The sequence below is a fragment of the Oncorhynchus masou genome, chromosome 31, assembly GCF_036934945.1.
Source record: "Oncorhynchus masou masou isolate Uvic2021 chromosome 31, UVic_Omas_1.1, whole genome shotgun sequence".
Taxonomy (NCBI): domain Eukaryota; kingdom Metazoa; phylum Chordata; class Actinopteri; order Salmoniformes; family Salmonidae; genus Oncorhynchus; species Oncorhynchus masou.
Genome location: NC_088242.1, coordinates 62,769,680 through 62,786,884, shown reverse-complemented (window position 1 = coordinate 62,786,884; position 17,205 = coordinate 62,769,680). Strand labels below are relative to the sequence as shown.

Here is a 17,205-nt window from a genome sequence, read left to right as displayed (position 1 = left end):
ATCTTTATGGCCTTCCTGTGACATCGGGTGATGCAGGTGCCCTGGAGGGCAGGTAGTTTGCCCCCGGTGATGCGTTGTGCAGACCTCACTACCCTCTGGAGAACCTTACGGTTGTGGGCGGAGCAGTTGCCGTACCAGGCGGTGATACACCCCGACAGGATGCTCTCGATTGTGCATCTGTAGAAGTTTGTGAGTGCTTTTGGTGACAAGCCGAATTTCTTCAGCCTCCTGAGGTTGAAGCACGCTGTCTGTGTGGGTGAACCAATTCAGTTTGTCCGTGATGTGTACGCCGAGGAACTTAAAACTTACTACTCTCTCCAATACTGTCCCGTCGATGTGGATAGGGGGGTGTTCCCTCTGTTGTTTCCTGAAGTCCACAATCATCTCCTTTGTTTTGTTGACATTGAATGTGAGGTTATTTTCCTGACACCACACTCCGAGGGCCCTCACCTCCTCCCTGTAGGCCGCCTCGTCGTTGTTGGTAATCAAGCCTACCACTGTAGTGTTGTCCGCAAACTTGATGATTGAGTTGGAGGCGTGCATGGCCACGCAGTCGTGGGTGAATAGGGAGTACAGGAGAGGGCTTAGAACGCACCCTTGTGGGGCCCCAGGGTTGAGGATCAGCGGGTGGAGATGTTACCTACACTCACCACCTGGGGGCGGCCCGTCAGGAAGTCTAGCACCCAGTTGCACAGTTCGGGGTCGAGACCCAGGGTCTCGAGCTTGATGACGAGTTTGGAGAGTACTATGGTGTTAAATGGCACATAATAACGGCACAACTGCCAGAGAATTGCCGGAAATTTTTAAGTTCATCCCAGTGTTTCTTGCACAGAGATTTTGAGATCCTCTGTCCAACTTATCACTCAAACTCACCTGTCAGATTTATCTATAGTTATGCACATTCACAAACCGGATTTATCTACAATTATTAACTGTGTGGTTTGAGCCCTGAATGCTGATTAGTTGAAAGCCGTGGTATATCAGACTGTGTACCACAGGAAGGAGAAAAAAAAACGTTTTACTATTCTAATTACGTTGGTAAACAGTTTAAAATAGCAATAAGGCACCTAAGGGGGTTGTGGTATTTGGCCAATATACCACGGCAAAAGGGTATGTCTTAAGAACATCCAAATACCACACCTCCTCGGCCTTACTGCTTAATAATAGCAGTCAAAACAAGTTAAATCGACATCCATTGATGGAAAATGTTCTGGAGAGTTTTTAATAATGTATCTTATCTTTTCTCTTGCGAAATTCTTAAACTCTTATTTTGATGTTAGGCTAAGAAGCTAAATTTAGTTTATGTCGTTAAAATTACGTCGATATTTAGCTCGATAACGTTATGGAAAAGGGTTTGATGGATAAATGTGGCAACTCGTCTCACTGCAAAAAAATCGGCTAGTAAGCACTTGTGAGCGGGTTTTCAGAGCTCACTGGTTAGACTTATTTTTCTAGTGCCTGGCAACCCATCGCAGCGGGTGGTCAGAGAAGAAACTGAGACGAAGTTCAGGCTTTTTCTCTCGCGAGGAAGGACGCCGTTATCGAAATCCCTACAAACAACACGAGAATTCATCATTCACACGGTAATATAACCCAATCTAACACCGTACATACCCCGTGAGCCAGAAATGGAGATACTGTATTCTTCGAACCTGCATTCAACATTTAATTTGGAGGATTATTAATATAAGATAAACCACATCATAAATTTACAACGCGGCCACGGATATGGGCATTGAGGCCTAGTGTACCATTGTATTGCGTGCTTGTTGTACTTAGCAAATGCGAATTATAAATGGTTAACGCTAGTTAGCTAGTTTAGTGTATCTTCTGCAATGGCAATTGTTTTTGCCCTGATATATTACATCTAAATACACAACTGTGACTCAATTTGTAGCCTCCTTTTTGTTGACGTTTTGTAAGATATGGCAGCATTCAGAAATGTTATTCCGTATTTACCATGCAAGTTAGCCCAGCTAGCTAAGTAGCCCACCTGCCGGGTAATGTCTGACATGTTAGCTTGTTTACTACTGTAATCATGGTTTGTCATGTAATAGCTTATCTTTCAGAATTTCTGCTGTTAAGAATACACATATACATGGATGAATCTAGGCTTATCTAGAATGTAAATTAGACGGGCTAACTAGCGAGCTGCTTTACAACTCACTTGAATTGGCCTATATCAACGTTTCCCAAACCTACTGGGGGACCCCAAAGGCTGTACGTTTGTTGTTTAACCCTAGCAGTACACGGCTTATTCAAACAATCAAAGTTTCATCATTTGAATCGGCTTTGTGAGGTTTCGAGGAGCGAGTGTGGGAAACGCTGGCCTAGATATCGCTGGCTAGCTCCATGCAATGGTGGACAGTCATGATTTAGGCTCAGGGACTTAATTCAGTGACGTTACGTCGATTCTGTAGCAAAACCTTAAACGGAAGCAAACCGGGAGGGACCTACCTAAATTTGTCGGAAACAGAAACTCGAATTCGTTGCAAAATTGGACCGTTTGTACTAGTGATTACACCATAGGTTTTAGCTAGTTTAGAGTCAATATCAAGACCTAGAATATCCGCAACGTTATTTAAAGTTAGGTTGTAAACATATTGTCAGCGAATGAAGACATGCTGTATCATCTGTGCACAGTCGCCTGTTCGTTCAAGTACAGACATCTATCTTTAATTGTAGTGCCATACCTCTATTTACTATTGCCAACAAGATAATGACCATAATTAAGTGTAAATTGTTGATAAATAAAGTAATTTATTTTCACACCCCTCCACACAGTGGCATTCAAAACAATATCCAGATATTTGCAAACAGGGTGTATGTTTTGGAATATTTTTATTCTGTACAGGATTCCTTCATTTCACTCTGTCATTTAGGTTAGTATTGTGGAGTAACTACGATGTTGTTGATCCATCCTCAGTTTAATCCTATCACAGCCATTAAACTCTTAACTGTTTTAACGTTACCATTGGCCTCATGGTGAAATCCCCGAATGGTTTCTTTCCTCTCCGGCAACAGTTGGAGAAGGACGCCTGTATATTTGTACTGACTGGGTGTATTGATACACCATCCAAAGTGTAATTAATTTCACAATGGTCAAAGGGATTTTCAATGTCTGCTTTCTTTTTTTTTACCAATCTACCAATAGGTGCCCTTCCTTGCGAGGAATTGGAAACCTCACTGGTCTTTGTGGTTGAATCGGTGTTTGAAATCCACTCCTCGGCTGAGGGACCTTACATGTGTGAGGTACAGAAATGAGAAAAAATAAAATAAATGTTAACTAACTGTTATTGCACACCAGTGTAGGCTGGAACAGAACAAATTGAATAGTATCAAACAAACGGAAACCATGCGTTTGTATTTAATATCATTCCGATGATTTCCCTCCAGCCATTACCACAAGCACGTCCTCCCCAATGAAGGTGACACCAACCTCTTGTGTTGCACAGAGTGCAACTTGTCAAGCACATTTTTACTCCTGATATAATTTAGACAGCCATAAAAGGGGTTGAATACGTATTGACTCATGACACTTAGGCTTTTAATTTAATTTGTAAACATTTCTAAAAACATAATTCCACTTTATGGGGTATTGTGGGCCAGTAACACACTTGCTTCCATTCAGCCACAAGCATTAGTGAGGTCGGGCACTGATGTTGGGTGATTAGGCCTGGCTTGCAATCGGCATTCCAATTCAACCCAAAGGTGTTCGATGGGGTCAGGGCTCTGTGCAGTCCAGTCAAGTTCTTCCACACCAATCTCAACAATTTCTTTATGCACCTCGCTTTGTGCATGAGGGTATTGTCATGCTGAAACAGCAAAGGGTCTTCCCCAAACTGTTGCCACAAAGTTGGAAGCACAGAATTGATTGCACAGAATGTCATTGTATGCTGTAGTGTTAAGCTTTCCCTTCACTGGAAATAAGGGGCAGAGCCAAAAGGCTTCCCAAGTGGTGCAGCTTGAAGCGTCACTACAGACCTGGGTACGATCCCAGGCTGTGTTACAACTGGCCGTGACCGGGAGTCTTATAGGGCGGCGTACAATTGGCCCAGCATTGTTCAAGTTAGGGAAGGGTATGGCTGTGGGGGCTTTACCTGGCTCATTGCACTCTAGCAACTCCTTGTGCTGGGCCGGGCGCCTGCAGGCTGACTTCGTCATCAGTTGAACAGTGTTTCCTCCGACACCACTGGTGCAGCTGGCTTCCGGGTTAAGCAGGCAGGTGTTAATTAAGGAGCACAGTTTGGCGCGTCATGTTTTGGAGGATGCATGACTCAACCTTCGCCTCTCCCGAGCATGTTGGAGAGTTGCAGCGATGAGACAAGATCGTAATTGGATATCATGAAACTGGTGAGAAAAAGGGGCTAGATACAAAAAAAAATGTTTTATTTTATTTTTTTAATACAACCCCAGACCATTATTCCTCCTCCACCAAAGTTTACAGTTGGCACTATGTATTGGGGCAGGTAGCATTCTCCTGGCATCCGCCAAACTCAGATTAGTCTGACTGCCAGATGGTGAAGTGTGATTCATCACTCCAGAGAACGTGTTTCCACTGTTTCAGAGTCCAATGGCGTTGAGCTTTACACCACTCCAGCTGACACTTGTCCTTGCACATGTTGATCTTAGGCTTGAGTGCAGCTCCTCAGCCATAAGAACTAATTTCCTGAAGCTCCAGACGAATAGTTCTTGTGCTGATGTTGCTTCCAGAGTCAGTTTGGAACTCGTTAGTGAATGTTGCAACCAAGGACAGACGATTTTTATGCCCTACGCGCTTCAGCACTGGGCTCTCCCATTCTGTGGGCTTGTGTGGCCTTAGCCGTTGTTGCTCCTACAAGTTTCCACTTCACAATAACAGCACTTACAGTTGACCGGGGCAGCTCTAGCAGGAAATCTGACGAACTGACCTGTTGGAAAAGGTGTCTTCCTATGATAGTGCCACGTTTAAAGTCACTGAGCTTTTCAGTAAAGCCACTCTACTGCCAATGTTTGTCTATGGAGATTGCAAGGCCATGTGCTCGATTCTATAGACTTTTCAGCCACAAGTGTGGCTGAAATAGCCAAACTCACTAATTTGAAGGGTGTCCACATACTGTTGTGTGTGTATATATAGTGTATAGCTTCAAATACTCATTCTAACCGTACTATTTATGACAAATTGAGTATATAGTATGCTTATTGGTCATAGTACAGATATAGTTAGTATAGCAAAAATTTCTGGATGTCGTACTACATTCGCCAAAATACAAAGTATACAGTTGACACTGTTTGTATACTTTTAGGCCCCATAATGGAATTCTTCAGTAAATGGGTGTGGCTTCGTCGTTTTCAGTTTTGAAGAAAATATGCAGCCATATTCAACGAGTCCAACGAGAGTGTATACAAATTCATTTTTTTTTAACCTTTATTTAACTAGGCAAGTCAGTTATGAACAAATTCTTATTTTCAATAACGACCTAGGAACAGTGGGTTAACTGCCTGTTCAGGGGCAGAACGACAGATTTGTACCTTGTAAACTCGGTGATTTGAACTTGCAAACTTCCGGTTCCTAGTCCAACGCTCTAACCACGAGGCTACCCTCCCACCCCATTGCTTTAACTAATTATGACAAATGTTAGGAAATGTAGAGCAATGTAATAAAGTAATGACTTTTCAAATAAGTTACCTTACACGTAATGTGTGCTGACAATGTGTTAGCTACGCTATCCTTACGAGCCACATAGCATATCATTACAGCAGTATGTACCAGGTATGTTTGCGAGCTATCTGACATTAGTTGACTACCAATACATCAAACTTGCCAGTATATTAACTATATGTTATCTAATGAACTACCCAACGTTTATTGACTTGATTATTCCCATCATTCTTAACTAAATGGTATAGTCGTGGTGCGTTCTCAATGGACATTCAGGTGCTTTTGTAAATTCACTCTGGCTATCTCCGTTCGGAGCACTCGTCTGAGTACTACAGAGCACAGAATAAATGATGAATTTACGAACACTCAACACCCGTTGAATATGGCCTGTGTAATTCAACGTTGGCAAAACAAAGCGTAATTTACAGTCACCAACGCTCTGGATAACATGAAAACTGCCAACCACCTCTGCTAGGGCGAGTAAAATGGTCAGAGTGAGGTGTTCTCTCATTTGTGTCTGGAAGTAGTTAGCCAGTTTAGAGAGGCAGTCAAGAACCCAAGCTAAGGTCAGAACGCTCGAAACAACCCTGCTCCTCGGTAAGAGAGTCCAGGTGTGTGTGCTCTGAACGCCCCCAGGGAGAAACACTCTGAATTTAAAAACAGAAACACCTTGAATTTAAAAATTGACAATCTGACTCTCACACTCCAGATTTAATTTAAGAACACACACAAAGTCTTACAGTCTAGCTAGGAATTTGTTACGCTAGCAAGAGACTGCATAGCAACAGCACCAACTTCAGGTAGACAGGCGAAGCGTTAGTACGCTCAACTGAAAGGATACCGTTTACAGCGGGATGGGCAAATCCAGTCCTCGAGGGCCTGACTGGTGTCACAGTTTGCTCCAGCTAATACACCTGACTCCAATAATCACCTAATCATGATCTTCAGTTTAGAATGCAATTTGATTAATCAGCTGTGTTTGTTAGGGATGAAGAAAAAGTGATACCAATCAGGCCCTCGAGGACTGGAGTTGCCCACCCATGGTTTACAGTATACTAAAATTAACTAATAGTATATAGTCATGAAGTATGTAGTGATTATTATTATTTGACCATGCTGGTCATTTATGAACATTTGAACATCTTGGCCATGTTCTGTTATAATCTCCACCCGGCACAGCCAGAAGAGGACTGGCCACCCCTCATAGCCTGGTTCCTCTCTAGGTTTCTTCCTAGGTTTTGGCCTTTTCTAGGGAGTTTTTCCTAGCCACCATGCTTCTACACCTGCATTGCTTGCTGTTAGAGGTTTTAGGCTGCTTTTCTGTACAACACTTTGAGATATCAGCTGATGTAAGAAGGGCTATATAAATACATTTGAATTTGATTTGATATACAGTATGTTAGTATGGGCATTCGAACATAGCTTATGTGTCATGTGTCCAACTTTGCCTACTAATCATGGGATATTGTGTAGCAGCCTACAGTGGCGCAAACGGTCCACCTGTACCTTTATTGCAATAAGGTACTAAAGTAAAACTACAGAAAATGTGGCAAAGAAATTAACTCTTATGTTCTGAATACAGCACGTTATGTTTGTGGCAATTCCAACACATTACTAAGTACCACTCTTCATATTTTCATGCAAGGTGATGGGTGCATCATGTTATGGGTATGCTTGTCATCGGCAAAATCCTAGAGGAAAAGCTGGTTCATTCTGCTTTCTTGAAAATGGCTGTTTAGCAATGATCAACAACTTGACAGAGCTTTTGCAAATATTGTACAATCTAGGTGTGCAAAGCTCTAATAGACTAACATCATAATCAAACTGGCTCAGTGTGTGTGTGCTCCATCGTGCGCATGTTGAGTTTGTCTATCCCCACCAGACATGATCAGGACACGCAGGTTGAAATATCAAAACGAACTTTGAACCAACTATATAAATTTGGGGACAGGTTGAAACACACATGAAACATATAATGTTATTGTTCACATACATGTTTTTAGCAGATGTTATAGCGGGTGTAGCGAAATGCTTGTGTTTCTAGCTCCGACAGTGCAGTAATATCTAACAAGTATTATCTAAAAATTTCACAACCTATACACAATACACACAAATCTAAGTAAAGGAATGTAATTAAGAATATATAAATATATGGACGAGCAATATCAGTGCGGCATAGACTAAGATACAGTAGAATAGTATAGAATACAGTGTGTGTGTGTGTGTGTGTGTGTATATATATATACATACATATATACATACACACACACACACACACACACAGTGGGGCAAAAAAGTATGGTGCTTTGTGGTTTGCTTAATAGAAGGAATTTGAAATTATTTTGATACTTAGGTAGATTTGATCAATTACATGTACTTTTGATACTTAAGTATATTTAAAACTAAATACTTTTGGACTTTTACACAAGTAGTATTTTACTGGGTGACTTTCACTTTTACTTGAGTCATTTTCTATTAACTTATCTTTACTTTTACTCAAGTATGACAATTGGGTACTTTTTCCACCACTGCCCTTAAGACACCCACATTAGGAAGCTTGCTCAACAAGAAGCCAATACTCGACCTGTTATTATTAGCTCTATAACCCAGACACACTCAGGTAAAACTTCACACAGGGAATAGAGCAGGAAATAAATCAGACTCTTTCTCAGTTGTTTTCTCCTTGAATCTGGGACCCTGTCCAGAACCCAAGAGGAAAAAAATCAAGGACAATCAATAACATTTTGAATTCAACCTGAATTTCAAACAGGGTTAGGGTTGAGTGCCCTCTGGTGGAAGTCTGGTATTTTGACAAATGGAACCAGACAGTAACCACTTAATACTATTAACTACATTTGATTAACTGAGTTTATAGATATTTAATAATATTGACAATAAAATTTATACTTTTACTAGCTACAAGGCTAAGAGCTCATTCATTTCTCAGTTGCAGAACATAGTTCAAGTAGTCAGTTCTTCAGTCATCTTATATCAACCTTGAGGTAATTTGCAGGTTAGAATATTGAAATGATGAGTTACGCATATTCTATGCCATGTCAGGATTTGTGGCCCTCTAATCAAGACTAGTAAATTCACATGACTCAACCAATATTGAAACAAATGTATCCCAGTGGTGTAGAGTGGTGATATGTGCCAAACTAGTTAAGTGACTCATCCTTGAATTATGAGGTCCAGTTGAGCAAAAGGCACAGAACAAATCACATTTTAATTGTCACATGCTTTGGAAACAAGGTGTAGACTATCAGTGAAATGTTTACTTACGAGCCCTTCCCAACAATGCAGTACAATAAAAAAATAATCATATTTTTTTCTATTATTATTATTAACACAAGGAATAAATACACAATGAGTAATGATTGTACTGGTACCCTATGTATATAGCCAAGCTGAGACGATGTGCAGGGGTACAAGGAATTGGGCTATTGAGGTAGATATGTACAGATAGGTAGGGGTAAAGTGACTAGGCAACAGGGTAAATAATAGACAGTAGCAGCAGTGTATGTGATGAGTTTGTAAATGTGTGTGTGGTGAATATGTGCCTGTGTAAGTGTGTGATTCCAGTGTGTGTGTGTGTGCATAGTCAAAAAGAGTTGACTATGCACATACACAAGATGCTCTCAATGGTGTAGTTCTATAACTTTTTGAGGGCACACGCCAAATCTTTTTAGCCTCCTGAGGGGGAACAGTTGTTGCCGTGTCCTCTTTAAAAAAAATGTTGTAAGTTATTTATTTCCCTTTTTCTCCCCAATTTCGTGGTATCCAATTGGTAGTTGTTACAGTCTTGTCTCATCACTGCAACTCCCGTACTGACTCGGGAGAGGCGAAGGTCGAGAGCCATGCATCCTCCGAAACACAACCGACCTAGCCGCACTGCTTCTTGACACAACGCACATCCAACCCGGAAGCCAGCCGCACCAATGTGTCGGAGGAAACACCGTACACCTGGCGACCTGGTCAGCGTGCACTGCGCCGGGCCCGCCACAGGAGTCGCTGGTGCGCGATGAGACAAGGATATCCCTGCCACCCAAACGCTGGGCCAATTGTGCGTCGCTCCCTGGACCTCCCAGTCGCGACCGGCTGCGACAGAGCCTGGGCTCAAACCCAGAGTCTCTGGTGGCACAGCTAACACTGCGATGCAGTGCCTTAGACCACTGCGCCACCCGGGAGGCCGCCGTGCCCTCTTCATGACTGTGTTGGTGTGTTTGGACCATAATAGATCCTTAGTGATGTGGACACTGAGGAACTTGAAGCTCTCAACCCTCTCAACCAGTTTGGCCCTCCATTTCCTGTAGTCCACGATAAGCTCCTTTGTCTTGCCCACATTGAGGGAGAGGTCTTTGACCTCCTCCCTGTAGGCTGTCTCATAATCGTTAATGATCAGGCCCACTACCTTTATGTCATCGGCGAACTTGATGATGGTGTTGGAGTTGTGTGCGGCCACACAGTCATGGATGAACAGGGAGTACAGCAGGGGACAAAGCACGCACCCTGGAGGGGCCACAGTGTTGAGGGTCAACGTGATGGATGTGTTGTTGCCTACCCTCACCACCTGGAGGCGGCCCGTCAGGAAGTCCAGGACCCAGCTGCAGAGGGAGGTGTTCAGGGACTTAACTTAGTGATATCTTGGAGTGCATTAAGGTGTTGAATACTGAGCTGTAGTCTATTAACTTCGTTTTCAAATAGGTGTTTCTTTTGTCCAGGTGGGAAAGGACTGTGTGGAGTGCAATAGAGATTGCGTCATCTGTGGCTCTGTTTGGACATTAAGTGAATTGGAGTGGGTCCAGGGTTCTGTGATGATGGTGTTGATATGAGCCATAACCAGCCTTTCAAAGCTTATCATGGCTACAGATGTGAGTGCTATGGGACGGAAGTAATTTTGACAGGTTACTTTGGTGTTCTTGGGCACAAGGTCTATAGTGGTCTGCTTGAAACATGTAGCACAGACATCAGGTTTACTTTTTTAGAACAACCCCCTTTGTCAAACTGTTTTATTTGCTTATTGCTGCTTGTCATAAATTCACTGACATTGGGATTGAAGAGCCAGAGAATGTCAAGGCCCTTTTTATCTGCAATAATGATGTTGTTTTGTGGTCCTCTCTGGCTATACAGGTCTGAATAATGTCGGAACAAGATTTGGCGGAGATAGTGCAGATAGCAGTGGAGGACTTGGGCCAGGGCGACCAGACTGGTAAGATCTATATTACAAAGTTCTGTCCAATCACCATAACTAGGGCCATGTGACCTGACAAGGAAAACCACATGGGGGAAATTGCTGGCTTTCAATAAATGTCCAAAAATGTCTCTATACATCCATTTGTCTCTATACATCCATTTGTCTGTATTGAAAAGGAAGGGTCACCATTGACTAACTATCCATTGGCTAATGGTGATGCTTCACTTCTGGCTTTAGATGTTTTATTTTTAATGGTAGCTACTACCCATGTGGGTACATTAGCAACAGATTGAAATTGTTTAAAGGTTTTTAAAAACAATTCTAATAAATTGAAAAGGGATTTTTACAATCTATCAGATATCGACAGAATAATAGCACATAATCTTTTTTTACTGGCATGGACAAATAATGGGGTTCATGGAGGTGTGTTGGGTCATTGTACTGTTGAAAACAAATTATAGTCTCATGAAGGTCAAATCAGATGGCTGGAATTTGGGTGTTAAATTTGTCAAATTTCACTTTTGTAGAATGCACATATTAATGTAATGTAATAGTGTGTATGTATGCATGTATGTACACACACACACAATTTGTTAATGTATCAGGTATTTAAAAAAATATTCTTTGTTAAAGTAAAGTAAAAGATATTTGCATAGAAAAACAGGTTATAACCGTTACAGAAATGTTACACAAAATATCTGCGTGCACTATTTCTGAAAAGACTGCACGCACACACAAATATTGAGATTTATAAACTGGCACATGCCATACATACACATGTTTCCCGTTATAAATCAGACCTGAATGAAGAACTGTCCACGCATAAACACGCATTATAACTCTTCCTGAATAGTGCCCATCATTCACCTTTTATGGTGACAATAATGCTCTTTTTTGCTGTATACTTTGGAAGATTGGAATTAGGCCAAGACAGTATATCTAAAGGAATTATCAATGGCGAACTTGATCAACTGTCTTTGGTGGTGTTGGCCAAATATTTTTTTTTGCAGTGACATTTGCTGTATCTGACCGTTTCAAATGGATGTGGACCTGTAAACAGATTGTTTGAATTCAATAATGTTTTGCATTTACTTTCTCCTGAACCTAAATATGCTGCACTGCCCGCGATTTCTGAAACATTGACTACTCTGAAAAAAATGAAAACAACAGTAGGCCTATTTACAGTGGTAGCCTATACACTTCAATGCAAAATATCAACTGTCTATTCAGCTGTTAAATTCTACTGTATGTTATAAACCGTGCTTCCTTTCGGATGCATAGAGCGACAACGTGAAATTATAATAATCTAATAGGTCCAATGAAATGAGAGATGCACATGGTCATTTGTTGTATGGCTATTTTGGGAATATGAATTCATGGCCAGAAAAGGTAGAATGGTTATGATATACAGTACCAGTCAAAAGTTTGGACACACTTACTCATTAAGGGTTTTTCTTTATTTTTTACATTTTAGAATAATAGTGAAGACATCAAAACTATGAAATAACACATAGAATCATGTAGTAACCAAAAAAGTCTTAATAATTTATATTCGTCAAAGTAGCCACCCTTTACCTTAATAACAGTTTTGCACACTCTCGGTATTCTTTCAACCAGCTTCACCTGGAATGCTTTTCCAACACTCCCAAAGGAGTTCCCACATATGCTGAGCACTTGTTGGCTGCTTTTTCTTCATTCTGTTGTCCAACTCATCCCAAATCATCTCAATTGGGTTGAGGTCAGGTGATTGTGGATGCCAGGTCATCTAATGCAGCACTCTCACTCTCCTTCTTGCTCAAATAGCCCTTACACAGCCTGGAGGTGTGTTGGGTCATTGTCCTGTTGAAAACAAATTATAGTCAAACCAGATGGGATGGCGGATCGCTGCAGAATGCTGTGGTAGCCATCCTGATGAAGCGTACCTTGAATTCGAAATAAATCACTGATGGTGTCACCAGCAAAGCACCATCACACCACCTCCTCCATGCTTCACGGTGAGAACCACACATGCAGAGATAATCTGTTCACCTACTCTGCATCTCACAAAGACACGGCAGTTGGAACCAAAAATCTCAAATTTGGACTCATCAGACCAAAGGACAGATTTCCACCGGACTAATGTCCATTGCTCGGGTTTCTTGGCTCAAGCAAGTGTTTTCTTCTTTTTGGTGTCCTTTACTAGTGGTTTCTATGCAGCAATTTGACCATGAAGGCCTGATTCACACAGTGGTATCTGAATAGTTGATGTTGAGATGTGTCTGTTACTTGAACTCTGAAGCAATTATTTGGGCTGCAATCTGAGGTGCAGTTAACTCTAATGAATTTATCCTCTGCAGCAGAGGTAACTCTGGGTCTTCCTTTCCTGTGGCGGTTCTCATGAGAGCCAGTTTCATCATAGCGCTTGATGGTTTTTGAGATTTTCCCCATTGACTGACCTTCATGTCTTAAAGTAATGATGGACAGTCGTTTCTCTTTGCTTATTTGAACTGTTTTTGCCATAATATGGACTTGTTCTTTCACCAAATAGGGCTATCTTCTGTATACCACCCCTACCTTGTCACAACACAACTGATTGTCTCAAATGGATTAAGAAGGAAAGGAATTCCACAAATGAACTTTTAAGAAGGCACACCTGTTAATTGAAACACATTCCAAGGGACTACCTCATGAAGATGTTTGAGAGAAGGCCAAGAGTGCGCAAAGGTTTCATCAAGGCAAAGGATGGCTACTTTTATGAATCTCAAATATATACTTTACATTGTTTGCGAGATCAAAGATAATATCACAATAATCCGTGTTCATTTTCGGAAGTTGCTTTCAAAATGAAAGCAACCAATCCAGTGAGATGTAAGTGACAGGTGGATTTTTGCACCCCTCAAACACAGGAAATGGATTGTTCAAAAAGACAAATCCTTAGGTGGGTGGGGCGTGTACGCTGCTAGGGTACATTTGGATAAATCACTTTGAAAGAGCTACATACCAGCAGCAACAGTGCATCTTTTTTGAATGATTGTGTGTGATGTGTTAGATGTGTTGGACAATCATGAAGATTCTGATGACAAGCCTGACAGGAAAAGGCCAAGGGTGGACAACAGCACCCAGGATGCATCGCTAAAGGTAGGTTACTTGTGGACTACTTCGGGGGTATATTGGATATGATATGCTCTTCTAAGCTGAGTCAGTCATGTGAGCATGTCAGTTTGTTTGTCCTATGAAAATAAATCAAATTGCATTGATGTAGTGTTATGTTCCCAAACAAGGACCCCAAAAACACTGCTCAACAGAAAAATGGAACAAAATATGAGCCACTGACAACCAGTACAAAACAGGTGGGGTTTTAAAATGGGTTCTGAAAGGCATCTATGGGGGGGGGTGCCTACTGTCTGGGTGCTGGCCAAGTAAGCTCAAGTAGGGTGTTAACACCCACCATGGACGCCCATGAGATTTGCCTTATACGGAGAGAAAAAGAAAACCCACACCAACTTCAGGTTAGAAAGTGAAAGTAAACATGGCAGAGGGATACATCCGAGGTGAGGATTTACAGATTTACTCCCGTGTACACCTGTGTCACAGCTAGGGTCCGCCCCTACATATCGACCCCATGGCCGCGACACACATTCTCTTTCATTTTCTCAGTGGACGTCTGTATGGTTTGAGGTAAAACATTTCTGGAGTTTGCTTGGTAAGTCACTGGTAAGTGAATTATACTCACTGGCTGTTTGCAGCCTGGAGAAGCTGGCCACATGCCTAGCACCTCCTCTTGAGTGCTCCACTCGCTGCAGACGTTTGATCTGTATCTTCCGCCCGTGATTTTTTGTGATTGTGTTTCGCTAGCGTTACACTACGACTCCGTGTGCATCCATTAGTATGGTGGCTCTTGCTGCCACAAACTGTAATTCACCTTACACAACATGCCCACGGGCTTGTTCTATGTGTGTGTAAATTGCTTTAACATGCTGCTCCCGATGCCATAGGTGCAGGTTTTCTGCTAATTACCCTGTGGGCTTTTTGTCTTGTTCTTTCCCCTGCAGAGTGTAAGAGTATCGCGGTGGCCTTTCCACTACATTGAGACTAACTTTGGAGTTCGTTAACGGAGTTACTCCATCATATGATGCTGTTTTTACTGTTTGCATATTAAAACCAGCTAGGTAATATTGCAGTTGATGTAAAACACAAACAAAAAACAAATAAATCAAATCCATGCACAAGTGGGTCCGCCAGACTCGGGCTCAGGCTGGGGACGAGCTCCCTCCCTCAGGAGTAGTGTACCAGCGAGCTGTTAGTCCCTCTCCTGGGCCCAGTATCCCTCCTAGGAAGCATAGCTGGAGCCACCACAGGCATTGCCCATCTGCTGCCAGTCCTGGATGGGGACAGGAGTCGGACCTCTGGGACCACCGTAAACAGAGGCCGCATGCCCTGCATCAGGAGGTTGATAGCTTCGATGGCGATGACAGCTGTTCCCTGTTGACCAGTGATAGGCTGTTCCTGGGGGACGATGTTGGCACTGTTCACCACCGTGAGCGGGGCTACCAGGCTGACAGGCCATCAGAAGCCGGCAGTGGGGCTTCATCGCCCCCAGCGGCTCGAGAGGCTATGAGGAGCCTACTCACTCCGGGAGCCACTGCACTGGACATCAAACTGGTGGACAGAGATGACTCTCCATCTGTCCCCATCTCTGCTGAGTTCTGCGAGGCCTTGCAGGAGAACTGGTCCTCTGCCAGAGGGCTCTTCTGACTGGACCATGGAGTTATGTTACGAGTCACTCGGCCTCCGGGAGTACCCGACCATGGAGTACCCAACCATGGATGCCATGATAGCTCCCATGGTCCTCCCGGACTGGGGAGATTATAGTGTGGAACCCACGACTGAAGCCAGGACCCCCCCAGAGTCTTTGATGCGGAGCCACATATGGGTCCCTCTGCTCTCTTGGCTGCCTTACCAACGTGGCCATGCTGCTGCAGGCCTACCTGCAGACTGTTGCCCTGGTTGCGGGGAGTTCCTCCGGGAAGCAATGGAGGTGTCTCGCCTGGTTTCCCTGCTCCAGAGTTGGCACTGGCCATGGCACAGGTGGTTACTTCCCGGCACCATCTCTGGCTGGCCCAATCTGCCGTCTGCCAGCTGCTCTCCAGAGCCACTCTCCCCATTACCCCAGGGGTTGATAACTGATTCTGAACCTCAGGAACCTCAATGGGTACTTGAAGGTACTGAGGTTCTACATGCTGTCCCCAGTCGCGTGTTGCAGGCCGTGTCCAGGGACCAGTGGTTTGTGATGCTTTACCTGAGGGATGCGTACCTCAAGGTTCCTGTTTACCCAGCTCATTGGCAGTACCTCAGATTCACTTTCGAAGGGACAGCTTACGAATTCATGGTTCTTCCCTTCGGCCTCTCCTTGGCACCCTGCACTTTCACAAAGTGCATGGACGCTGTTCCTGGAACCTCTCACGTCCAGAGAATTGTTGATCCTCAATTACCTGGACGATTGTCCCCAGTCCACCTGGCCGTGCTGCTGCTCCAGTTTCAACTGTTCTGCCTTATTATTATTATTATTATTATTGGGCCATGCTGGTCATTTATGAACATTTGAACATCTTGGCCATGTTCTGTTATAATATCCACCCAGCACAGCCAGAAGAGGACTGGCCACCCCACAGCCTGGTTCCTCTCTAGGTTTCTTCCTAGGTTTCGGCCTTTCTAGGGAGTTTTTCCTAGCCACCGTGCTTCTACACCTGCATTGCTTGCTGTTTGGGGTTTTAGGCTGGGTTTCTGTACAGCACTTTGAGATATCAGCTGATGTACGAAGGGCTATATAAATAAATTTTATTTGATTGGCTGATTTGTGTCCCGACCAAGACCCAGGTCCTGTCAGACTGAGACATGCTCCTGACCTACATCGGTGGGCTGGGTATTACTATAAATGACAAGAATCGTCTGCCTCCTGAGTGGCGCAGTGGTCTAAGGCACTGCATCCTGGTTCGAGTCCAGGCTCTGTCGCAGCCAGCCGGATCCGAGAGACCCATGGGGCAGTGCAAAACGCCCAGCGTTGTCCGGGTTAGGAGTGGGTTTGGCCGGCAGGGATGTTCTTGTCCCATCGCGCTCTAGTGACTCCTGTGGCGGGCCGGGCGCAATGCACGCTGACACGGTTGCCAGGTGTACGGTGTTTCCTCTGACACATTGGTGCGGCTGGCTTCCGGTTTAAGCGGGCATTGTGTCAAGAAGCAGTGTGGCTTGGCTGGGTTGTGTTTCGCACGGCTCTCGACCTTCGCCTCTCCCAAGTCCGTACAGGAGTTGCAGCGATGAGACAAGGCTGTAACTACCAATTTGATACCATAAAATTTGGTAGAAAAGGGGTTGAAGTTTAAAAAAGGTGGCC

The 17,205-nt window shown here is 43.5% G+C and overlaps 1 protein-coding gene across 4 annotated transcripts in view; it reads left to right on the top strand.

Moving 5' to 3' along the window:
- Positions 1–1,487: 1,487 nt before the first annotated feature.
- banp (BTG3 associated nuclear protein) overlaps positions 1,488–17,205 on the top strand; it is a 70,977-nt gene continuing 55,259 nt past the window's right edge. For 2 of the 4 annotated variants that reach the window (XM_064951622.1, XM_064951619.1), the window contains exons 1-3: positions 1,488–1,583; positions 10,772–10,850; positions 13,864–13,952. In XM_064951622.1, the coding sequence (XP_064807694.1) occupies positions 10,781–10,850; positions 13,864–13,952 (159 nt within the window). In that variant the 5' untranslated portion in view covers positions 1,488–1,583; positions 10,772–10,780. Of the gene's footprint in view, positions 1,584–3,154; positions 3,253–10,391; positions 10,513–10,771; positions 10,851–13,863; positions 13,953–17,205 lie in introns of those variants that run through there. The other 2 variants (XM_064951620.1, XM_064951621.1) reach the window with 2 other exon arrangements.